At 37.1% G+C, this 23,966-nt stretch overlaps 1 protein-coding gene across 1 annotated transcript in view; it reads right to left on the minus strand.

The window, feature by feature from the left end:
* LOC121314705 (integrin alpha-9-like) overlaps nucleotides 1-23,966 on the minus strand; it is a 133,778-nt gene that overhangs the window by 12,079 nt on the left and 97,733 nt on the right. The window contains exons 19-24 of the mRNA XM_041248247.1: nucleotides 17,920-18,006; nucleotides 14,290-14,369; nucleotides 12,946-13,035; nucleotides 7,718-7,826; nucleotides 4,016-4,123; nucleotides 50-175 (exon numbers count right to left, since the gene is read on the minus strand). Of these exons, the coding sequence (XP_041104181.1) occupies nucleotides 50-175; nucleotides 4,016-4,123; nucleotides 7,718-7,826; nucleotides 12,946-13,035; nucleotides 14,290-14,369; nucleotides 17,920-18,006 (600 nt within the window). The remainder of the gene's footprint in view (nucleotides 1-49; nucleotides 176-4,015; nucleotides 4,124-7,717; nucleotides 7,827-12,945; nucleotides 13,036-14,289; nucleotides 14,370-17,919; nucleotides 18,007-23,966) is intronic.

Here is a 23,966-nt window from a genome sequence, read left to right on the forward strand (position 1 = left end):
TTTTTTTTTTAATTTCTTAGGGCTATACCTAGTTACTAAACTTGCTTACCACGACTTTCCTGACCGACTTGGTGAAGAATGCGACGATGGTACGGAATATGCTATCTCGATCCTGTGGGATTGTGCATGGTGTAGGGTTTCTGTGGTAGGTGCAGTTCCCTCCTTCCTGCCCAACCTGAAAAAATCAGGGTGATTCCCATGCTAAGATCATTTTCCATGCTTAATAATTTTTACAGACTGGTTTCATGGTGCAGGTAGAAATACTGTAAGTAATGCTTTGCCTTCGCCCCTGAATGCTTCAGAAATGGTCCAGTATCTATTCAAACTTTCTAATGCTTCAGAACATAATACAAATATCAGCTGCATTACAGTACAGAGCCGCCCTAAGCTGAATTATTTAGTTTATTTTCGAAGCATTTTTATAAAAACAATGAGAAATGGTAACAACTTCATTATTCTTCTCATAAACACACACCTCAGGTATGCGACCACACAAGGCCTACTGGCCCCGGACGAGCCATTATGTAATTATTTATTGCTTCATTGGCTTGTTGACGTGAAGGTCTTTGTTAAAGGAAATTGCATTCAGTGGGAGCCAGTGTAAATTCCCAGGTTTATTCACAATCCAACTCAGCTTTAAAAAAGGGGGGGAGAGCATCAACGTCTTTCAGAGCAGACTCTGGCAGAATGATTCTCATACTTGCGTTTTGAGTGCAGGTCTCTGGGGTGCAATTGCTTTTTTCCCTTTCTGCCTCCACCTTTCCAGTGGCTTGTTTCATGGTCCCTTTGGGTGAAAACTCAGGAATTTCAGGATAACAGCTCGAGCCTTTCCTTTGTTTGTTTTTGTATGTAGACAATTCCTATATATATGTCCTGAGGTCTGGATTGTCAGCAGGTTTTTTATTACCAGGCTTAACTACAGGCCATATGAATATGCTTTTTTATTTCTTTTTCTTTCCTGATAACACACCACCTCTGCATGCCAGCAGTTTCATGCAGGAAGACTACGCATCCCCCAGGCTGTAACCAGGCCCCCCAAAGTAGATTCTCATAATTGTAAATATCTGCTGGGAAAAGGTCAAGCCTGGCTGAGTCAGGCTTTCTTTACTCCAGCAAACTGCGGCACTTGGGCTGTTGCCCATCCTGTCTGGTTCCGTTAAATAACTATATGCCGAGATAATGACAATTATGGGGCCACCAATGGTTGAATTTAAAGAGTAAGTATGTTTAAGTTATAAAATTTTCCATCCATATATATATATATATATATATATATATATATATATATATATATATATATATATATATATATATATACACACTGCTGTGCAAAAGTCCTAGTGACTCTGATGCATAGTGAGCATCAATAATTTACTCAAAGCCTCCACTAGAGTTTTCTACTACTATAACAACATAGAATTGCATAAAGAAGGAAAGACATTGAGTGAAATAGCTCGCACCACTGTATTTTCAAGGTGTGGTATCCGAAGCATAATCAACCCAGATGGGAAGACCCCAAAAGCTGTCTAACAAGGATTAGCAATACTTGAAGATAATATTCTTAAGGAATAGAAAGAAGACAAGCATTGAATTGACAACAGAACTGGTAGAAGGCACAGGTGTTGTTGTCCATCAAATCAACAGTACAAATCAGGACTTAAAGGATGTGTTGCAGTAAGAATACCTCTGTTACGAAACGGGGACAAGCCAAAAAAGCTCAAATACGCACAAGAACACAGAAATTGGACTATGGAACAATGGTCAAAGGTGCTTTATATTTTAGTGGATAGATGGATTTGACTATAATTGCTGGGACTTCTGCATTATACTCCCCTGTCAGTAACAATAGTCTTCCCTCGGGTCACTAATTTTCCACTATAGCACTCCTCTCCAATATCTATCTCTCTCTCTCTCTCTCTCTCTCTCTCTCTCTCTCTGTGTAATACTGCCCTTTTTGTGATGTTTGCAGTCATTCTGAGTGGTTCCTATTGCAGTTATTCAAATGTTACATGTTTTTCTTTTACTTTAGTCTGTGCTTAGATGCTATTGGCCTGAGTTCACAAGCTGCTCTTCAATTCCAGTTGCCACCACAGACATATGTAACATCAGTCAAGATCAAGTTTCCTGTTGACATGCAGTATGTGTTCAATAGATGGCACTAGCTTTTACTACTTTAAATACACTTTGGTTTATCTAGCTGGCTGTCAACAAGAAGAGCAACTTCTAAACTCAGATCAATGCACCTTAAAACAAACTATACAAGAAGAATCACTCAGAATGATTGAAAACAAAGGTAAGACAGCTATAAACACTGTCATTTAACCCTTCCAAACCATTTTCATGGTTCTCAATAGTTATTTCTTTAAAAAGTGTTCTGAAACTTCACTATAGAGCAGCCCTACATGTTGGTCTACAGGTATTAAAATGCCTAAATGGTCTTTGTGCTTGAAAGTGTCTCTCTCTGAGGCAACATGTAACAGCAGCAGTTCCGCACAAAGAGGGTGCATATACAGTGGAGAAACAAATGGAACGGGACTATCTTTACAGCAAAGAAAGTATTGGGTGGACAACATATTTTTAAACTACAAGTGCATGGCAAGCCAGTGTATTATTCAGTCTTGACTATATCTCCAAGTAAATATTTTCTGTAGCTGTGAAAAAAATGGGTGGTTACATTTCGGCCCCTAAAGGTTGCGCTGCTAGCAACCAATCTGTTTGTTTTGTTTTAGAAACTGTACTTTGGACAGTATGATGTATTTGTTACATTGCATTCACAGGACATTGAAAGGGCTCTCAGACATGTACTCTCTCTGTGTACAGCTGGTACACCTGAGTGTAACCACTGACCTGTCTCCTTGCAACACTGCCCCCAGTGGGAGTATGAATAAAAAAAAAAAATGTTTTTGCCTTATTTCTTACAGCCACTGTGCCAGCGGTATGTGGAGAGAATTTTGAGAGCCCTTTTAGGTCACAGGGGTGCTTTAAATTTCTGATACAATTCCCATGCAACTGGTAAAACCATAATCTGTCACTTTGATTGTATTTGTATTTCAGGGAACTAGCATTATTGAATACCTCCATAATTTCAAACACTCATTATTACACTCTAAGGTAAAACATAGTCAAGTCACATACACAGATGTCTTTGACACAACAGTGACAACTGCATTAGCCAAAATGTTAGCCTGCAGTTAACGGAAGCACTTAACTTCCAGGGGTTCTAGAGCCTCTAGTTCAATAGAAATAAAGCAATTGCTGGTCAATAAAATGGGTGTTATTAGAATTAAAACAGAGATCTAGAGGAATATGTAAACGCATGCCTGCCAAGAGTTAAATGGAAACCACAAACTGCTGATCCAAAGCATTTTAATTCATTTAATGAGCAAAGTCTACATGAACTGCCAAAATACCCAACAGATAGCTGTTTATCCTTTACAGAAAATCCTTTCTGCACTAGGCATTACTGCCCCCTTGTTTTATAACTTCTCTCTGCTTTTCCAGAAATGTTTGCATATGTACTTTTGAATAGGATAGGGGACTATCCTGGAGGATATGAACATAGACAGTCAGACATACAGACAGACAGACATACATGTTTGTTCTCCCCAGACTGATTACCCACAGGGCATATGTTGGCATATTATATGGTAAAATAGACAGAATATGATAAAATAGACAGTACCTCTAGAATCTAACAAGTTATTTAATTTTGTTAAACTGTAGTATGTTTACTGTGGTATACAATAGTAACATCATAGTAAATTACTGGAAATTATAGAAAAACAGCAACAAACTAAATCACAGGCAAGTAAGTTAATGCACAGACAAGTGTGGAAAACCATAATATTTGACTGCAATAGGAACCCCTCAGAATGACTGCAAATATCATGAAAAGGTTACAGTAATATATCCACAGTATGAACACGGTACACGGCAGAATTCCTGGACAGTATTACTTGTACAGAACTTGTATAAGAGATCTTTAACTGTAACATGGTAAATAAATAACACGTACCACTGACTCTTGAACATGTACCATCTCAGCTCCGCTGCTTCCGAGCCGATTCGGAAGCAGAATGTGTACTGTTGAGCCAGGCAAACGGCTTGGCCCACTGTTAATAACCTGGAGAGAAAAAGGCCCATTATTCCCGGTAAAGAAAGTAAGATTAAAGAAAGCACACATTACTGGCACACGAAAGGGAAAACTTCAGGTTATAAAACTGGCCATGTACTGTATTCTTTACAGGTGTAAAAGTGTGTTACCTAATTAGCAAACCAGCTTTTTGACAAGTTCTTTTTCATTATTCTTAGTTGGTTTATTTTCACACTTTGACTTGAGAGCTCATTTATCCTACCACAACACCCATTCACTCACTTCCTGTGCAACAGATTTTAGGACCCCATCTGAGCCTCTTGCTTAATTTAAGGTGCACATTTTAGAATTTATTCACGGTGGTCGCGGGTGTCATAGATTCTGTGTCTTTTGCTAGTGTCCGCGATTTTTGCTCATGTCAGTAAATTGTGTTCCATCTGTATGTGATTTTATTGGAAATTGTTTACCTTATTAACTTTAAATTTTGCATTTAAAAAAAAAAAAGTGTATTGTTTATTAATTAGAATAAATAATTACATATTTGAATTAGCTCCAACACCATACTTTGCTCAGGAGCCGTTGCAGCCCTTGATACTGGCAAAAATGAGTACATTTTCTCTCAACATAATGTTCTTAGGGAAAACCGGTGTTCCATTAAGCCAACAAACCTCTCAACATACAACATGCTGTACCACAATAAAATGTGAAAAGAAAAATACAAAAAACAATGAACTTGTACCACAACAGATGAAATCGGTGAGCACAGAGACTTTGTTTTTGAACTTTTCATTTACACAAAGAGAGATAGTCTTCTTTTATAATTACATTTTTGCTGTCCTTTTTTTTGGAGAAGAAAAAAAAGTTCTGAATCAAACTAAGCTCTTCGATTAAATACTTCTTGAAAGTTATGTTAACAGTTAATAAATTCAGTGTGTGTGTGCGTGTGTGTGTATGTGTACTATACCAACTGCTAGCATTTACTACAGGACATACATTGAACAATTTTCTTTTCTTAATTTAAATTATTGTTCCACTTATTTACTTGTTGTACGGTTGCACTTAATTTAATCTACATGTCTCTTGTCTGCCCCACACCCTCTTTGTGTGATCCTCGTGTGTGCATTTCAGGCCCCCAAAGCTTGTTATGATTGTCTTGTCCTTCTTTGCTGAACCTGTGTGCACCAGGCACCACAATATACTTTTATTAAAGACAGTTCTTTTTTTTTAAATCTCAGTGACTTTATTCTCCCTCTGTCATTTTCTCCATGATTTTGAACATATTTACCATGACTGCTCTGTGATTTACGCCCAAATTTTCTGTGACAAACTCCTAGCCCTACTAAATATGTTCCCTCACTGCAGCAATGGTTCAGGATAACTCAGGGTCAGCGACTGTCCTCCACTGCATAAAGTTTAGCCAAGCCAATTGCATAGTTACATCCAGGACCTCTATAGTAGATGTCAGCTGGCTACTTTTCCCTGGAAGACAAAGGCTAGCCCTGCAGGTGTCCACTTGAGCTCATCGGCCACCTGGCCAGTACAGTCTACTGTAGCAGGGTGAGGAGAAGCAGTCTATGATGATTTTGTCACCCTAAATTGCATGAGCACCAGAGCCAATGTTTTGTCTTTACTAGGTGAGCAACCCTTTCACACTGACTGTCTGTGCTGCACATAGAATTGCTCAGGTATAGTGTTGTGACTGGATAAATGAACTGCATCTGAGTTTAAGTGGGGAAAAAGTAAGGAGAATGAATAGGTAGAAGACTTGTGAGAAAGCTGTTAAGCATTGGTGTGTAATAAAATTATTTTCACTGATAACCACCAAAGGATATGTTGTTTTTTAATACCAATATCCCCCCCCTCCTTCCCCCCAAGTGGCCACGCATCTGGAAAAGCTTTATGAAAATGTTTGTAATTCTGTATAGTAATTGCAGTAATGTCCTCCAGCTCTAAATTTGGTATTAATTGTATATAATATGACATTTATTAAAAAAAAAAAAATCTAATTTTTGTGCACTGATTTCTGGTTGTTTTGAATCCCTTAGCAACAATTTCTAAAGTTAAATCTACCTTACAACTAGCTTTATTTATTTATTTATTTTACCCTTTGGTGATAATACATCAGAAGTCATTTTTGTTGGCACCATCCAGTCTGAGGCTGAAAATGTGTTTATTTTGCAAGAGAAGGGTGATGTATTATCGTTTTAATGTTCAAACTGAATCCAAAAAGCAGTGCCTGATTTTAGGCATTACCTTGATAGTTGACCTTGTCTGTACTGTACTTACGCCTTGGGTTCTTACCTTCCTGCTGCAGTCAACTACAGTACCAGACAGTAATGCCCTCTTATCAGGGTTCAATTGCTTAATTATACAGGTTTGTATTAAGTTTGGGTTAAATCAATGTCACTACACAGTATACGTTTCCTTCAAAGTACATTACAAAAACCCACATTTACACTTATCCCTTTAGAATAGAATTAATCAGTGCTTGCTCCCCCTCCCTGTGGTGAAGAGATAGCCAACACTGTATAAAGTTTATTTAGTGCCCGAGCGCAACATAAGCATAGGAAGAGGTTCAAGTAAAATTTGAAGTGCTGAGAGCTCTCTCCCCAGAAGGCTGTATATCCTTCAAGGAATCCACAAAGAATACAGAGTTCTGCAACACAGCAAGACATTGGAGTACAGGAGGGGACAAAGTGTACGCTGCCAGAGACAATCAAGAGATTCTGTTTTACACAAACCTAATGCTGTTTTGTTCTACTCCTTTGTAATATGTTTGTGGAGTCGTACATTCTACAACCCTGTCCAAACACTCGATACATTATTATCTGTTTACAGAGATGTCTCAAACCGTTTGCTGAGCATTTAACAGTAACATCCTGAATAGAGTCATTGAATGTATTTCAAGAGGGTCTGAAGAGCATTCAGTGAACCGTATGTTTGAATGGTTCAGTTGTTATAAATGTACTCACTCACACCCCCTGTGTGAATGCATGCACGCATCCATCAAAACCTCAGTGCACAACATAAATATAATCTTGAAATTGCTGACACTAATCGAAAGATATAAAGAGGGCCCATCCCTGTCTGAATCATGGGTCATATTCATAAAGCAAGAGCACCCTGATAAATGCATAACTATGGTATAAAACACTCATAAAATAAACTTTTATGAAAAGTTTCAACTAGAAGTCTTTCTCAATGTCTTGCATAGTACTGAACCCCTTACAAGAGACTCTGAAAATAACCAGTGTGTTACCACTACCAGTACTGAATTGGATCACATATTGCAAAGTGGTGCTATATTGCATTAAAATAGGATGTGTATGTAATATATTTCATCCGGTGCTGTCGTACTACTCTATGGCTATAATTACATGTTTAGCAGCATAACTACATGGTTGAAGACATATTTACATGGTTTAGGCTGGATTGGTGATATATATATATATATATATATATATATATATATATATATATATATATATATATATATATATATATATATATAATGCGATATATGGCTAAATTAAGAGGAATAAATCAGAGTAGAATCAATGAATGCAACAATAAAGTGCTAATCATATCTAAATGTGGACTTGAGAATACCAAAAGCACTTTTACCTGGAAGGTGTAGTTGAGAGGCTGGAAGAAACACTCCATGTCCTCCATCTGAACGAATCTGGCGGCATTCATTGAGTCTCCATACATAAAGGAGGCAGGTGAAACCACCCTGAGAAAGACAGGGAATATTACCACATGTACCACCATAGTGTGTTTTATAGCTAAGGGAGAAAAAAGAATTGACCTGATTGTTAAAGTTCTACAAAGTATAACACAATTCAAAGGCTCCTTTAACGGTACACTGTTGTTTCTTATTAGCAGTGTTTAAAACAAAAAGGAAGAGCTTTGGCTCCTGTTTGTAGTAAAAACAGTTTCTGAACCCACACATATCCTAGTGATAAAAGGACTGTCTTGTGGATGTTGCCTGGACATGATCAACAAACGACAGCCAGGAGTGTGGCAGAATCCAAGTGATTTTTTAAACTAGAAAGGAAGGGGGGAGAAATCAACAAAAAAACAGAAGGAAAACCACATCAAAACAAGGACAACACCTCGGGTAAGACAACCATTAAATGTATTTATCTAAACGCTAGAAGTATCAGAAACAAAATTTTACAACTTGAAGCTACTGCACTAACAAGTAACTATGATGTGATAGGTGTTACAGAAACTTGGTTGTCTGATAGTGATGGGGACGAATATAATATTTGTGGGTATACACTGTATAGGAAAGACAGGCAGGACAGAAGAGGAGGAGGGGTAGTGCTATACATAAGAAACAGTCTTGAAGACCAGGTGTTAAACCTGGACAAAGAAAACAAAGCCGAATCAATATGGGTCAGAATAATGGACAAAAATTCAAAGGGCATAATAATAGCAGCATGCTATAGACCGCCAGATTCAGATGGTGAGCAAAATAATCTGTTATACAATGACAATAGAAATGCGTGTAGTAAAGGAGAAGCTATACTAATGGGGGATTTCAACTTCCCCCATATAAAATAGGAAAACCCGGTGGGGAGCAAGATGGATGAAATTGAAATGGAGGAAATGACAAATGACTGCTTCCTAACACAATTTGTCAAGGCACCGACTAGAGGGGAGGCATGCCTTGATTTAGTCTTTTCAAATAACGAAGACAGAATAACTAAAACAGAGGTTAGAGAACCACTAGCAAACTCAGACCACAACATGGCCACATTTGAAGTGCTTTTTAAAAACCCCAAAGTAATGACTAAAGCTAAGGTTTACAATTTTAGAAAAGCAAGCTATGAAAGTATGAAACAGAGACTAACAGAAGTAGACTGGAGTAAAATAGAGAAAACATCCACAGAAAAAGGATGGCTGTTCTTCAAAAATGTAGTACTAGAGGCACAAAACAATTACAGTCCTAAAGTAGACTAATCTAAATGTAAAACTAAATTGCCAAAATGGTTTAATAGATCAATTTAAAAAAATATTCAGCGAAAAAAGGCACTTTACAGAGGGTTAAAAAGGGACCAAAAAGAAAGTAAACAGAAAGAGTTCACAGAACTGCAAACGCAAGTCAAAAATGAAGTTAGAAAGGCCAAGACAGAAATAGAAATGAACATTGCTAAGGGGGCTAAAACCAATTCCAAAATGTTTTTCCAATATTACAACAAGAGAACATTCAAAGAGGAGGTTAAATGTCTAAGAGATACAAATGGCAAAATCATAGATGAAGAAAAAAAATAGCAAATATATGAAATGATTACTTTTCACAAGTTTGTACAAAGGAGGATACGGACAACATGCCCCACATGTCAACCTGTTTTAAATAACGTTAGCATAACCGAGGCAGAAGAGTTAAAGTCTAGGAGCTCTAAAATAAACAAATCCCCTGGGCTGAATGAGATCCTCCCAATAGTACTCAAAGAAATGAAAGAAGTTATTTACAAACCGCTAACCAAGATCATGCAACAATCTCTTGACACGGGTTGTACCAACAGTCTGGAAAATTGCAAACGTAATACTGATCCACAAAAAGAGAAACAAAACTGAACCAGGTAACTACGGACCAGTAAGCCTGACTTCTATTATATGCAAACTTTTGGAAACTATAATAAGATCCAAAATGGAAAATTACCTATATGGTAACAGTTTCCTGGGAGACAGTCAACATGGTTTTAGGAAAGGGAGATGGTGTCTAACTAACCGGCTTGATTTTTTTGAGGATGTGACATCGATAATGGATAATTGCAAAGCATATGACATGGTTTATTTAGATTTCCAGAAAGCTTTTGACAAAGTCCTGCATAAAAGATTAATTCTCAAACTGAACGCAGTTGGGATTCAAGGAAACACATGTACATGGATTAGGGAGTGGTTAACATGTAGAAAACAAAAAGTACTTATTAGAGGAGAAACCTCAGAATGGAGTGTGTTAACCAGTGGAGTACCACAGGGACCAGTATTAGGTCCTCTGCTGTTCCTAATCTACATTAATGACTTACATTCTGGTATAGTAAGCAAACTTGTTAAATTTGCAGTTGACACAAAAATAAGAGGAGTGGCAAACACTGTTGCAGCAGCAAAGGTCATTCAAAATGATCTAGACAAGATTCAGAACTGGGCAGACACATGGAAAATGACATTTAATAAAGAAAAGTGTAAGGTACTGCACGCAGGAAATAAAAATGTGCATTATAAATATCATATGGGAGACACTGAAATTGGAGAAGGAATCTATCAAAAAGACCTAGGAGTTTTTGTAGACTCAGAAATGTCTTCATCTAGACAATGTGGGGAAGCTATAAAAAAGGCCAACAAGATGCTCGGATACATTGTGAAAAGTGTTGAATTTAAATCAAGGGAAGTAATGTTAAAACTGTACAATGCATCAGTAAGACCTCATCTTGAATATTGTGTTCAGTTCTGGTCACCTCGCTATAAAAAAGATATTGCTGCTCTAGAAAGTGTGCAGAAGAGCGACCAGAATTATTCCAGGTTTAAAAGGAATTTATATGCAGACAGGCTAAAAGAATTGAATCTGTTCAGTCTTGAACAAAGAAGACTACACGGCGACCTAATTCAAGCATTCAAAATTCTAAAAGTTATTGACAATGTCGACCCAAGGGACTTTTTCGACCTGAAAAAAGAAACAAGGACCAGGGGTCACAAATGGAGATTAGACAAAGGGGAATTCAGAACAGAAAATAGGAGGCACTTTTTTACATAAAGAATTGTGAGGGTCTGGAATCAACTCCCCCGTAATGTTGTTGAAGCTGACACCTTGGGATCCAAGAAGCTGCTTGATGAGATTCTGGGATCAATAAGCAACTAACAACCAAACGTGCAAGATGGGCCGAATGGCCTCCTCTCATTTGTAAACTTTCTTATGTTCTTATTTTCTTAAATGCTGAACAATATCAGACAGCCAAGATGACCTGCCAGTTAGATAAATTGCCTTATCCATATATGAATACCCTCATCTACAGAACCTACTGGATTGATCAATGTAATAGGAGACTCTTATTTCTGCAGCTTCTGAGGGTTACTGGTTATGGGTTAGATTTCACTTCCTTGATTTCACTTCCTTTCAGGAAAATAGCATTGCCTTACTAAAACAGGACAAACTAAGTAGCACACTGTTGCACCAGTTTAATCTCAAAATTTAAAATAGGACTTGCACCGCTTGTATAGAGCAATGGAATGTGCAACAAAGTACCTCAAAGCTTGTTTTTTTTTTCAAAAAATATCATCTTAGAATAATTAAAGGTCAAGGTCTGTTTGCAGTGGCTAAAACAGATTACCCTACCACCCAGATAAAAGGACATTAACAGGAATATGGCAACTCTGTACAGTTTTGAACATTTCTAAATTGATAAGCTACTTTGCAAACTGAAACTTATCTCTTGCTTTTGCACTTTCAAGGATAATGGTAATGAATTGATGACCGTCCCCCCTCTAGGAACTCTGCCCGCATTGATACAGAGCTTGGATGCTATATACCATTAAGGGCAGACCTCAAACACACTCCAGACACCCGTAGCTCTATTCAGAATACCAGTGCTCATCCCTAACTGCAAAAACTGGCCTCTAGTACACTTTATCTACATTTTTGTACTATTTTATTTTTCACCTGTTTAATAGCCTAGTATGTGTGTTCTGCATGAAACTCTCAATAAATCATTAGTTGCTATGCCAACGGGTTCCGACAAGATTCCTTGGGACTGGGGAAGTAAGGCGAGAAAGCACACACTGCTTCACCTATGGGCTTCAGTGCACAGTTCATCAGCCTTCAGGGTTATTTTCAGAGGCAGTGTTAATATGGCAAATAACAATAAAAGCCTTGAGAATCATACAAAACACCTATACAGGTATGTGACAAAGTGCCCTCCCCTGTGTATATTATCTGTTATATGTTGCGTGTGGTGTGTTAAATGTTGGTGTATAGTCATTGGTACACGGGATATAAACGGGTCTGTGTAACACAAGTGTTTAAAATGTATATTTGTATTTAGGCATGAGGATTGCACAGCACAGCAAGTAAAATGTAATAATATGCAAGCACTGGGAATTGCACTTTATTAATTCACGTGCAGTTGTACCGAGACTCCAATTGAATGATTGATTAGCAATCAAGTCTTGGTACAAAGACTTCAGATGTTCAGATTTTTTTGCATGTTTCCTTCTCTTTGATACAGCAGATTATAAAAATAGCTGCAAAACATGTGACTGAACTCGGTTTATGAATACAACCCTATGTGTCCCCAAACAATTTTTCACTCTACAATATTTAAGAGTAGAAACATTAAACACAAAATCAGATACATATCTAAAGAACATTGTAAATGGACAAAACTTTGATCTGCGTCACAAGAGATTAGATGCAGTTTATAACCAAAGTCCTATGGGGATCCTACATGCTTTTCATCAAAGTTAAAGAGGAACATTTGCACATAATGAAGTATGAGTTTGCACTGGAAGAAATGTAAGATTTCAATCTTTGGGTCAGAAACAGACCAGGGAGTGCATTTTCTAACTCAGTAAAACAGCCTGAACCATTTTTTCTGGATTTCAATTCCACAAATTAAAAAAAAAATATACATTAAACACTCAAACGACTTACTGATGGCAGGTTTTCTGGCATCAGAAGTAAGAAAGAAAATTAAATAAACTAAAAATAAATTCTAAATTGGACAAGAGTATAAACGGGAAAAGGCAAAACAACATTTGTAAATTGAAATTGGGACCACAATATGAATAGCTGCTTCTTTCAGAGTCAACATGTGTCTAAAGAAATGAATGACCTGTGCTCTACATACCCTGTGATTGTTGTGTCCACTTCATGGATCAGAGGGATAGACAGGTGAAGGGTGTTGTCTGATAATGTGCTCTCGTGTTCTGGGTTGGCACTAGAAGCAGTAAATAAATAAATACATAAATAAATAAATAAGCACACAAATATTACATAGTTAAATCAAAACAACATCTGTTTCTGTCTACTGAAATAAATCTATAAAACGCATACAGAAAATCATTACTCACTGAACTTGACTTTTGTAGGTTAGCATTTTTAACCCGACTTACAAATATAATAGTTTTTATCTACTGGTATTTTATTTGCTTATTTTTATAATTTTGTGATTGATCATTCTTATTAATTTCCTGTCTTCTTCAATTGTTTTTTATTGTTATTATTTAATTCTTCTTCTTCTTCTTGATATTGCATATGTTTTTCTGTTTTAGCCAACAAGTAAAGCACTTTCAGATGCTGTGGTATAAAAAGTGCTATGGAAATAAAAATACACTGAAAATTGAAATACATTGAAACTGAAATTGAATTCTTAAGAAAAAAAATTAAGAAGATATTTAAGATCTTCCTAAGATCCTTCTTAAGAGCAATTTTCTAAATTTTCTTACAGTTTTCTAAATGTTCTTCTTACAGGAAGAACTTCTTAAATGTTAAGAGGAAAAGATGATCAGATGTAGCGGTAGGGCCTAGTTAACTGGTAAACACCATTTAAACTATACAGATTTATTAAGATTATTTTTAAGCTATTATTATTATTATTATTATTATTATTATTATTATTATTATTATTTATTATTATTATTAACACATAGACCCATCTAATGTTACCACAAGACTAAAAAAATTAAACAAAAGAAAAAACTATCTTTATGCAAATCAATAACAATGTGTATAAATTAATACTATTGACACATTTATTTGGTAATTTCAGACCCCGCAATTTAGCTCAATCCTTGAAATGTGTTTCGCCTTTTTCAGCACAACCACAAAATAAGTCATAATACGATAAATACATTAAAACAACATTGCACGAGCCTGAAGCGGTTTCATTAAACATGCTTTTGACTTGGTAATTTAAATTTTGTTGTAAAAAGTAATCGCGGCCTATGTCCACAGGACAGCAGCCAGTTCTATTATATAACTCATGTTTTCTGGAGCTTCAGCAATCTACTTGGGAATTGTGCTTAGTGCGACGATTTCCGAAAATGAACATGTGACCAGATCACATTCTTAAAAGAGTTTAAACAGTTGTAGATTCAAATAGGTTTGCAGCCAAGGTCATTGTGTAAATGTGAGTAATCTTCTGCTTGAAAACCACATGCTTTTAATATCAGTAACCTGAAGTGCTCTTTACCTTTGTGTGCTGACAAGGAATTGCAGGTTCTCCTCATCTCCGGATAGATGACTGGTGTCAAAAATAACTCCTAGGTGGTACTGAAACAATAAAACAAAGATTTAGATGGGAAACTGAATTCGATATGGCATTTTAGTGACTAACTTTCAGTAACATTGTCAGTACTGCTACTGTAGCAGGCATACATCATGAAAGACAGGCCAAACACCTGTATACCTTGGTGTTGAAGAAAATCTCCTCCATTTATGTTGTGTTATAACTTTTCCATGGTAACTTATTTTAGTACAGTCAGCGCCGCCTAATTGGGATACTGATAATCGTGATTTCTGCTTAAATGGGATACAACTCTGGGAGACGGTTCTTCCCAATGCTCTTTATGCCATTTAATTGGGACATCACTTCGTTTAATTGGGATTTTCAAATGATGAACGGATATTGCTTTTCAGAGCATGCCAGGTTCGCGTAGCACAGGGCAGTGAGTACGTGATTACACTGTGACTTGCATAAACCATATTGAATTCTGGAAGAGCTGGAGTCTCTTGCGGTATTTTTACTTCTCCAGAGGAGCCTCGATTAAGCGGCGCTGACTGTGTCAGCCCAAGGTACGAAAATTGAAATAAACAATTATGGAATTTATGTCACCATTTCAGAAGAACTTAACTTCTTACTATGAATGTGTGTGTTTTTTTAGCAACGCACGCGCCACTCTAAACTTGTTCATGAGATTCTGTTGAACTGGGTACAAGAATGACACAAGTTATCAGATGAGGCAGCCTGTGTTTGAATTTCTCAAATGATCTTGTGCTTGGGAATAATGGGGATACTGTGTCTATGCTGGCAGCCATAGGGAAATGCAAACAAACACACAATCTGAGAAGCCTGGAAACAAAGAATGGCTTCTTGAAAAAAAGTATAATGAAAATTAGCCCTGGGGTCAAGATAATCTTTGGTAAATAAGTTACAATCCCCTCTGCCCTCTCCCTACCCACCGCCAGTGTCTCAAGGGACAAGCATACAGCTGGATCACATTAATAAAGAACGTACGACAAAAATGTGAACCATGTGTTACAGCTGTGATGCTGACTGTGTAGGAATCACTTTCACCACTTCATAAATACAGTTGTTGTCTAAAGTTTATATACCCCAATGGAAATTTATTATTTCTAGAATTCTAGGAAAAATCTTTTGTTGCAAAAGTTTTGCTTTTGTGGATGAGGAAAAAAAAATTACAAGAAATAAATGTCTACAATTATTTATTTCAGCAATATTATTTTGTAATGCTAATTCAAAAATATTCATACCCTTTGATGCTGTGATAGTAATGTCTACAAGGTGTTAGAAATTTCAATATGATAATGCAGAGCGTAATTCCAGAAAAGCCTAGAAAATGCTGAATTGCAGGCGAACATTCGTAGAGAGTATAAAAGGGTTAAGTCCGGGACAGACAGGGGAAGCACTGCACCGCTGCACATTTTCACGCAGCAGTACCACTAGTCTGCACCCGGACACAAAGGAGTGGTGTGCACACGCGGTAAGGTAGTTGTCAGAGCCACACCGTAGGCTATGTACTCTAATATAAATTTACATATATGGCCAAAAGTTTTGCATCACCTAGTAGAATATTAGGATACAGACATAATAAAAAAAAAACCCTATATGAACATAATTTTGATATTTTATTTAACATGATGCAATCTAAGAAACTACAAAATGGCACCTCAAAAGTCTACCGGAAAGTACAATAGTAGTACAGTATTTACTAATTTATTTATGTAATTTCAATATATCAACATAACATTAGTAATTCTATAGGGCGTGATGTCCCCCCCGCCATATAATCTACTAAATAAGAACACTGGTTTGTTTTTCAACATTGTTTTTCTGTCATCTATATGCAGGTGTATGAAATGAGCGATCTGAGCTTAGCAAAGAAACATACAATACGTTGCTAACAGCAACTAGCTTACTACTAAAGTGTTAGAAAATATATCCTTTTACAGCCAGTCATTTAGTAAAAATAGAAGTGAGCTACAGAAATAATAAAAAGGAAGGATGCTTATCAGGGGCGATGTGTACAATACTAACTTGCCTGTCCTTGTATGAAATATGAGAGGTATCAAACACTTCAGGGTGCTTGGACACCTCCATAGACAACAGTTTCATTCATGATTTTTCCTGACAAGCACGTGTTGTCAGCACTTGGTTGTGATTGGTTAATACATCGACGGTACCACGCGGCAGCCAGAAAAAAACGCTCTGGATTCGATTTGAGCGTTGGAACTAGCAGTATCGTCCCACGCTGATCTAGATGACTGCTGTCATTACCAATAAGTCAATATGGGAAAAAGTAAAGTATGGGAAGAAGACCTTAGGCATTTACTAAATTAAATACATTTTTTTGTCATAAAGCTGTAGAAGGATACAAGAAGATTTCCAAGCATTTGAGTATCTCCATTTCAACTACTGTTTCTATTATCAAGAAGTACAAGACTTATGGTACTGTCACAACGATCCCTCGATCTGGAAGAATGAAGGTTCTTCCACCAAGAACAAATAGAAGAATTATGAGAAAGATTAATAACAAACCGAGATTGACTGCCAAAGATATTCAAAGTGAATAGGCTGCGTGGGACAGGGGTATCCATTTCAACCGTAAGTCGAGTACTGCAAAGACAATCACTTAAAGTCTGCGAAACAGCATTTGAATGATGGATACGAGTTCTGGTCAAAGGTTTTGTGGAGTAATGAAACAAAAATCAAGCTATTTGGTCACGCTGATAGTCGTTACATTTGGAAAATGTCTGGTGAGGCGTACAAAGAAAATAACCTACTGTCAAGCATGCAGGTGGTGATATCCTCCTATGGGGCTGTTTTTCCTCTAATGGCACAGACAATTTAGTTCAAATACATGGTAAAATGGATTCCATGGCGTAACAAAATATATTGGCCAATCATTTGAAACCCTCTGATACAAAACTTGGTTTAAAGCGCAACTGGACATTCCAACATAACAAATGCCCAAAGAATCAAAATCTACGTCAGAATGGTTAAAGAAGAATAAAATCAAGGTTCTGGCCTAGTCAAAGTCCCAATCTAAATCCGATTGAGAATCTTTGGTATGAGTTGAAGAAGGCTGTGCACAGGAGAAGTCCTCGGAATTTGAATGAACTGGAACAATTTTGTGTTGAAGAATGGTAAAAAATCACTGAAGAATACTAAGCTCATTGACAAATATCCTAATCATTTAAAAGAGGTTATTATTGCTAAAGGTGCCTCAACTAGATATTAATTTCATTTTTCTTGTCAGAGTATGAATACTTTTGAATTAGCATTTTTGGAGTTTCCTCATCCACAAAAGCAAAACTTTGCTACAGAAGATTTTTCCTATAATTATTTGTTTTCAAGAAATTTCTATAAATTATAAATTTTCATTGGGGTATGTAAACTTTTAACTACAACTGTATAACAGCCATCAGCACGCCTAAGCACTGGTAGATTAAAAGAAAGACCCCTGAGACACAAACAAGACTTTCTTCTCTTTGACCATTTGGAGATGTGTGTGTGTGTGTGTGTGTGTGTGCGTCTGTGTGTGTGTGCGTGTGTAGAAATGTGTGTGTTTGTGTGTCCTACCTTGGACTGTGCTCTCATGAAAGGAAATCCCACGCTACACTTCAGGAAGTCCAACTCCAAGAGTTCACAGGAAATTCCCTTTTCTTCCTGTCAAAAAAAAGAAAAAAGAAATGTAGCACAGAAATTGTATCTTCTTATCGAGAGAAGCTGACAAAGACAATATCTCCCAAGGAAGTGGGGCTTTTCTTCGTCTTTCGGCGCAACCATTCAAACTCGAAAGGAGAGGAATAAGAAATCCCCAGATTTATGCCCATGTGGAGACTTGTCCAAACAGTGCCTGGCTCACCAGCTGGGCTATGTAAACAACTGGGCCTTGACTTTTCTAACATCTAATGTGAAATGTTATGGGAAGCTCAAAATGATTAACTGAAGTTGCTTTATAAACTGAGGGAGACCACTGCGTATTATAAGATATTCTCATAGTAAAGCACAATGAAAGCATGGTAAAGCATAGGTAAACATTGCAAAGCACAGAAAGGTATAGTACATCATATTAAAAACAAGACAAATCACGGTAAACTATGGTAAATTATTGTTATTTCCACCTGAACAAGATCTAGTATGATGTAAACAGAAAAGAATATCTTCACTGTGTTAACCTAATCAAATCTATTTTAAATGGCATGTCCCTTGTGCTGTTGAAGGACCAATCATTTAATTCCAATATTGCCAAGCAACTCCTGGTGTGTTCTACACTCATGGCCAAAACTTTAGGATTGAGACAAAATAAAAAATATTAAAAACTATATGAACAGATTTTAGATGTGTTATTTAACATCATGTAATCAAAGAAACTACAAAATATTGCAAAAGTCTACTGGAAGCCACAATAGCAGTATAGTATTCCATGTTAGATTTCAAAATGTCTAATTTTTCAACTTTTGTCATTTTTTGGAAAGCTACAAAGCAGTATGCAGTTATGTTTACATAACATTATTAATCAGGTTTCATTCAACTTTATGAATCTAAATTTGTTCATTTTACAGGGTGAAGTAAAACTTTTGACCATAGCTGTACAGTGTCAGAAATGTTACCCACACGATGTGTGGTGTAAAGATGCACATTACAGAAAAAGGTAGCTTTCAATCTAAAATAAAACCAAAACACTTATAGTGACAATACTATTGATAAGGAGGTGCACTATTAATAGCTATTAATTAGTTAATAGCATTAAATATTGTAACTATGTTTTTAATACAGATTTTAAGCTACATTTGAATTATCTGTACTCAAAAAATGTTCAAGCCTTTATTTCTTAATGCTGATAAATGATAAAAATCAGCTTGCAGCTGAGGTCACTGGGTGACTAAGTAAAGTTCTGCTTTAATATCAGTAACCTGAAGTTCTCGATATGTATAATCCTATTATTTGTATGCTTGGTTCAGCACTTTGTCTTACTGCATTGCACTTCTCCATCAAGAGCGATCCTGTCTCGTTAAACAATGACAGCGAGCCAACAGGCACATAGGTGTTTCTGATAGAAAAGCCCTTGGAGAATCGTTATCAAACTCTGCGTTAAGGAATTTCCTCCAAGGTTCAACAGCATAACTGTACTAGCGCTTTACAATCCCCTATTCTCTGTGCAGCAAAGGAAACCGGTATGTTTACTTATATGTCTGCTGTTGACACAAAACAGATCATTCTGGGATTATCAGACATTCTGAGGGATACATTGGACTACTTATATTGTGCAATTTTCTTACAGTCTTCTTCTATTTAAGTAAAAGAAAAGCCTTAGCTTATTTCTTTGGCACACAAAGCTCTTCACAACTACTACTTAGTCTATGGTGTTTACCCATAATGAGCAAAACCATGGCACGTTGAATACGGTTTTAATTCAAGCCTTTGGCACAGCACCTACATGCATTCCTGATTTCTAAAAAATCAACAACTGAATCTGTACAAGTGATTATAATAGCTTATTTGTACTCTTTGCCTTATTGCAGAGTGATATCTGATCCAACCCAAAAAACTATTTAGAAAATAATGTTTCTGTATTATTGAATAATAAATGCCAGGGGTTGTGTCCTAAACGATTGATCAATGTACAGCGAATCAGCCGTCACCTCATCTTAGACCAAGGGGGTCAGTCACTAGACTTTCATCTTCACAACTCACATGGGCTAGAGTAGCACATTAGATAAGACACTTTCAGGAACAGGAATGAATCACAGCGAGTCTGTCTCTCCTTTTCCTGTGTACTTCTTATCTCTATCCCGTTTACTGTCACAATAACATAAGGGCTGTGATGTATTTATGAACTAATGGTTCAGTGTACCTCTGAAGTACACAAGCTGTTACACATGGCTTTTCCTGGAAAATGAAATAAATTCTCATCCATAAAATACTGTAGTGCCACATACATACCTGTCAAGGTCCCAGGACTCTTGACCAGGAGATTTTTGTATCTCTTTATATTGCTTTAATTTTACATCGCTTTACTCAAAGACAGAAAAAGCGGTCTCTTCTTTTGTGTTTCGTTCTTTGCTTGTTTGATATTTTCCTTTTCACATTTGACCAAAATAATTTGCTCAAAGACCGAAATAACCTTTCACTTCATTCTTTGATAATTTGTCAATACTCAAATCGCGAAATGGTTATTTTTGTTGGTCACTGACCGAATCCTGAGTCTGGGGCGCTGGAACTAGGAGTGCTGGGGGTGGATAGATTAATTTGCTCCACAAGGTAATGGTTGCAGGGTCCAGTATTGGTATTTACATTTACTGGATCCGAGAATGCCCCAAGCCCCAGTGCATTATTTGTCAGGAGGTTTTGTCAAACAAAAATGTAAACAGAATGTGAAAAAAAATGTAAACAAAAGAAATTGGAACTTTTGCCAACAGCAATTTTCAAAATGTAAAATGACAACATTCCTTGATGAACTGGTAGCAAAGAGTCAAGCCTCGGAATCTCATTAAATTAGATACGTTATAGACATACTTTACTTTCTATATGTACTTATACATATACACATGCAAATGAGTTTCAAAATGCTGTTGTGAAAAAATCTGTGACAAGTGGTTCGTGTGAAAAATCCAAACACCAAGGTTGCCAGTTGCCGTCTCAATGACAAAAAGGCTTTCGATAGGGTGTAGTGGTGGTATCTCTTTCGTACCCTAGAACTGTTTGGTTTAGGTTCATCATACATACACTGGTTACGGTTGTCATATACAGGCCCCGTGGTATCAGTTATTACAAATGGACTAATGTTTTCCCCCTTTTTATTTAACAGGGGGAATAGATAGGGATATACATTTTTGCCCTTGCATTAGAACCCCTGGCAGTAGCCATAAGAAATAATACAGACATTGTGGGCATTCATGCAGGGCAACAAGAACAGTTATTGCTCTATGCTGATGACATATTACTGATGTCCACTAACCCTCAAACAGCTGTCCCTCACATCCTCTCATTAATAGATTCCTTCTCACAGATATCGGGATACAAAATTAATTGGACAAAATCTGAGGCTATGCCAATATCTAAAATATGCCCTCCGAGTATAAGAGAACATTGACAGTTTAAATGGTTTCCAACTGGCATGACATACTTGGGTATAAAGGTCACTCCAGGGTTAGAAAATATCATGCAAACAAACCTCCTCCCTCTTATCCAAAAAAATTGAAAGCACTTTACAAAATTGGACAAAGTTAGGCCTCTCCTTACTGGGTAAAATTAATATTATAAAGATGATTACTGTCCCCCAAATTAATTATATCACATATTTTCTCCCGCTCAGCATCCCTCCTTATCTTTGAGACAGATATAACACAGCTGTTAGTAAGTTCCTATGGGCTGGAAAAAAAAACCCTTCTTTTATAAAACAAAACTGTTTGCATCCCTGTCACGAAGACAGCTGCAGTGGGTGATGTCAGACCAGAAACAGGAACCAGGAAATAAACAACACAGAGGTGGAGTTGGGTGGAGCTGAGAGATTGGTGTCGCTCAGCATTTAATAATGAACAGACAGAAAGTAAAACAAAACACAGGTCATGGCACTTTCGCCAAAATAAAAATACTACACAGACAAACATGGTGAGCTGATATTTTAACTATTACTTTGATTATTACCTCTGTCTCCAATCCCATTCTCCACCCACCGAACACACAACCCCGAGTAAGTGAAAACATGCTGCTTTTATGCAGCTGTACCGAGACTCGACTGCTAATCAATCATTCAATTGGAGTCGCGGTACAACTGCATGTGAATTAATAAAGTACAGCATCTAGTCCTGGTCCTTCTGGTAAAGGAAGAGGCAGCTCCAGCTCCTCTCCTTGTGATGATGGGGGAATTGATACCAGCAGACATTCATCCTCTGCTGGTGGAAAGGGACCCAGCAGGCATTCACCCTCTGCTGGTGGAAAGGGACCGGAGGTGGCGGAGGCAGAGGTAGCTCCAGCTGCTCTGCTCCTGGCAGTGGAGGTGGTGGAGGCAGAGGCAGCGTTTAGCCTCCTGGCGACAGAGGTGGGAGCGGCATGTAGTCTCCTGGCAACACAGGTGGGAGCGGCGTGTAGTCTCCTGGCAACAGAGGTGGGAGCGGCGTGTAGTCTACCCTTGTTTCAGGGGACTGGTGCAACTCTCAAGATGCAACATATAACACTGAAATACACACAGGGGCAGGCAACATTGCCACAGTACCACATGGATGATGGCCTTGGACTCCCAAAAGTAGATTGGTATCACTATACCTTCTCGCTTTCTCAGCTATCTAAAACACATTTTGCAACTGAGCAAGTACCTGTGTGTTGTGGAGTGGTACTTAGGCACTGGAAGTAAACATCACCCATTCCGTTTAGGGAGTGGGTAGACTTGTAAATCCAAACAGCATTATATGAACAAGTGGTCTACAGAATGAACAACAGAAATAATGTATTTATGCAGATCTGGGGACCTTATATGGATTTGTTAGAAGGCGAGCAATAGAATTTAAATAGATATCATTTCATGCCCTCACCAATTTTCAACTGTGTAATCTATATGGATCTTTCCTGATGTGTTCTTTTATAATTATGCTCTATATAATCTTGCTATTTAATTTTGTGGTTTTTTTTTTGTTTGTTTGTTTTGTTTTGTCTTTTTGTTATCTTTCTGTAAGATTTACCGTTGTTGGTGTCTTTATAAATAAAAAAAAAATCACAAAAAAAGAGTGCCTGCATTACACTACCAACTAAAAAAAAAAAAAAAAAAAGTATTTAGATTGGACATTTATTTCCTGCCATCCTGCATGCTAGCAGCATGATTCCCATCCCACTCAGAATTTTTTTCTTAGTCATGTGTCTTTGGTAGATTAAGTTTTGGATGTTGGATGTGACAAGCCTATCTCCATATCTGTGAGTCTGGCTTTTGTTATAAATTAGATTTATATGTTTATTCCCTCAATGCATTCTCCATTAGCTTCTCTATTTATAGGGACTGACATAATTGGCTCTGGCCTGATCAGGAAACTCATAACAAGAATACCTAACAATGTCTTGATTTGTGTCTTTGAACATCTCTCAAATAATTATGTCCAATCCATTGAGGACAGATTTCTGAGGACTTTTACAGGAAGTCATCTTTTGTGGTGGATTTTTCATTTTAAACTCACCATCAGTAACCCTTGTTGTCCTGTTGTACTGTGGCTTAATAGTTCAAGCCCTGAAAGCATTTTCCCCCTAAAACACTGTGCTTAGGGATTACTATAATATATATTTTTTTATGTTTTGAAAAGTTTATAAAAAAAATAACACACAAACTGGAGTCACTGCAAAATCAAATAAATAGCTACAGTATTACATTTTATCTAAGGGCTTATTTTCTCTTTTTTTTGGTGCGTGTAGAGAAGAAACAGACATGGAAATCGGTACCATTGTGGTTGATTTGATTTTATATAGGAAAAGTATGCATACTCACTAAAACCAGAAAATTTTGTTAAATTAAACAATGTTCATTCTGCTTCGGCACACAAGACGAAAGCCTGAATTAGCATTGCTTTTTTTTATTGATGATAAACACAAAGACAAAACCTTGCTGTTTGTCTGCCTATGCTCTCCTTCTTAACCAGATT

Source organism: Polyodon spathula, chromosome 4 (assembly GCF_017654505.1).
Source record: "Polyodon spathula isolate WHYD16114869_AA chromosome 4, ASM1765450v1, whole genome shotgun sequence".
Classification (NCBI taxonomy): Eukaryota; Metazoa; Chordata; class Actinopteri; order Acipenseriformes; family Polyodontidae; genus Polyodon; species Polyodon spathula.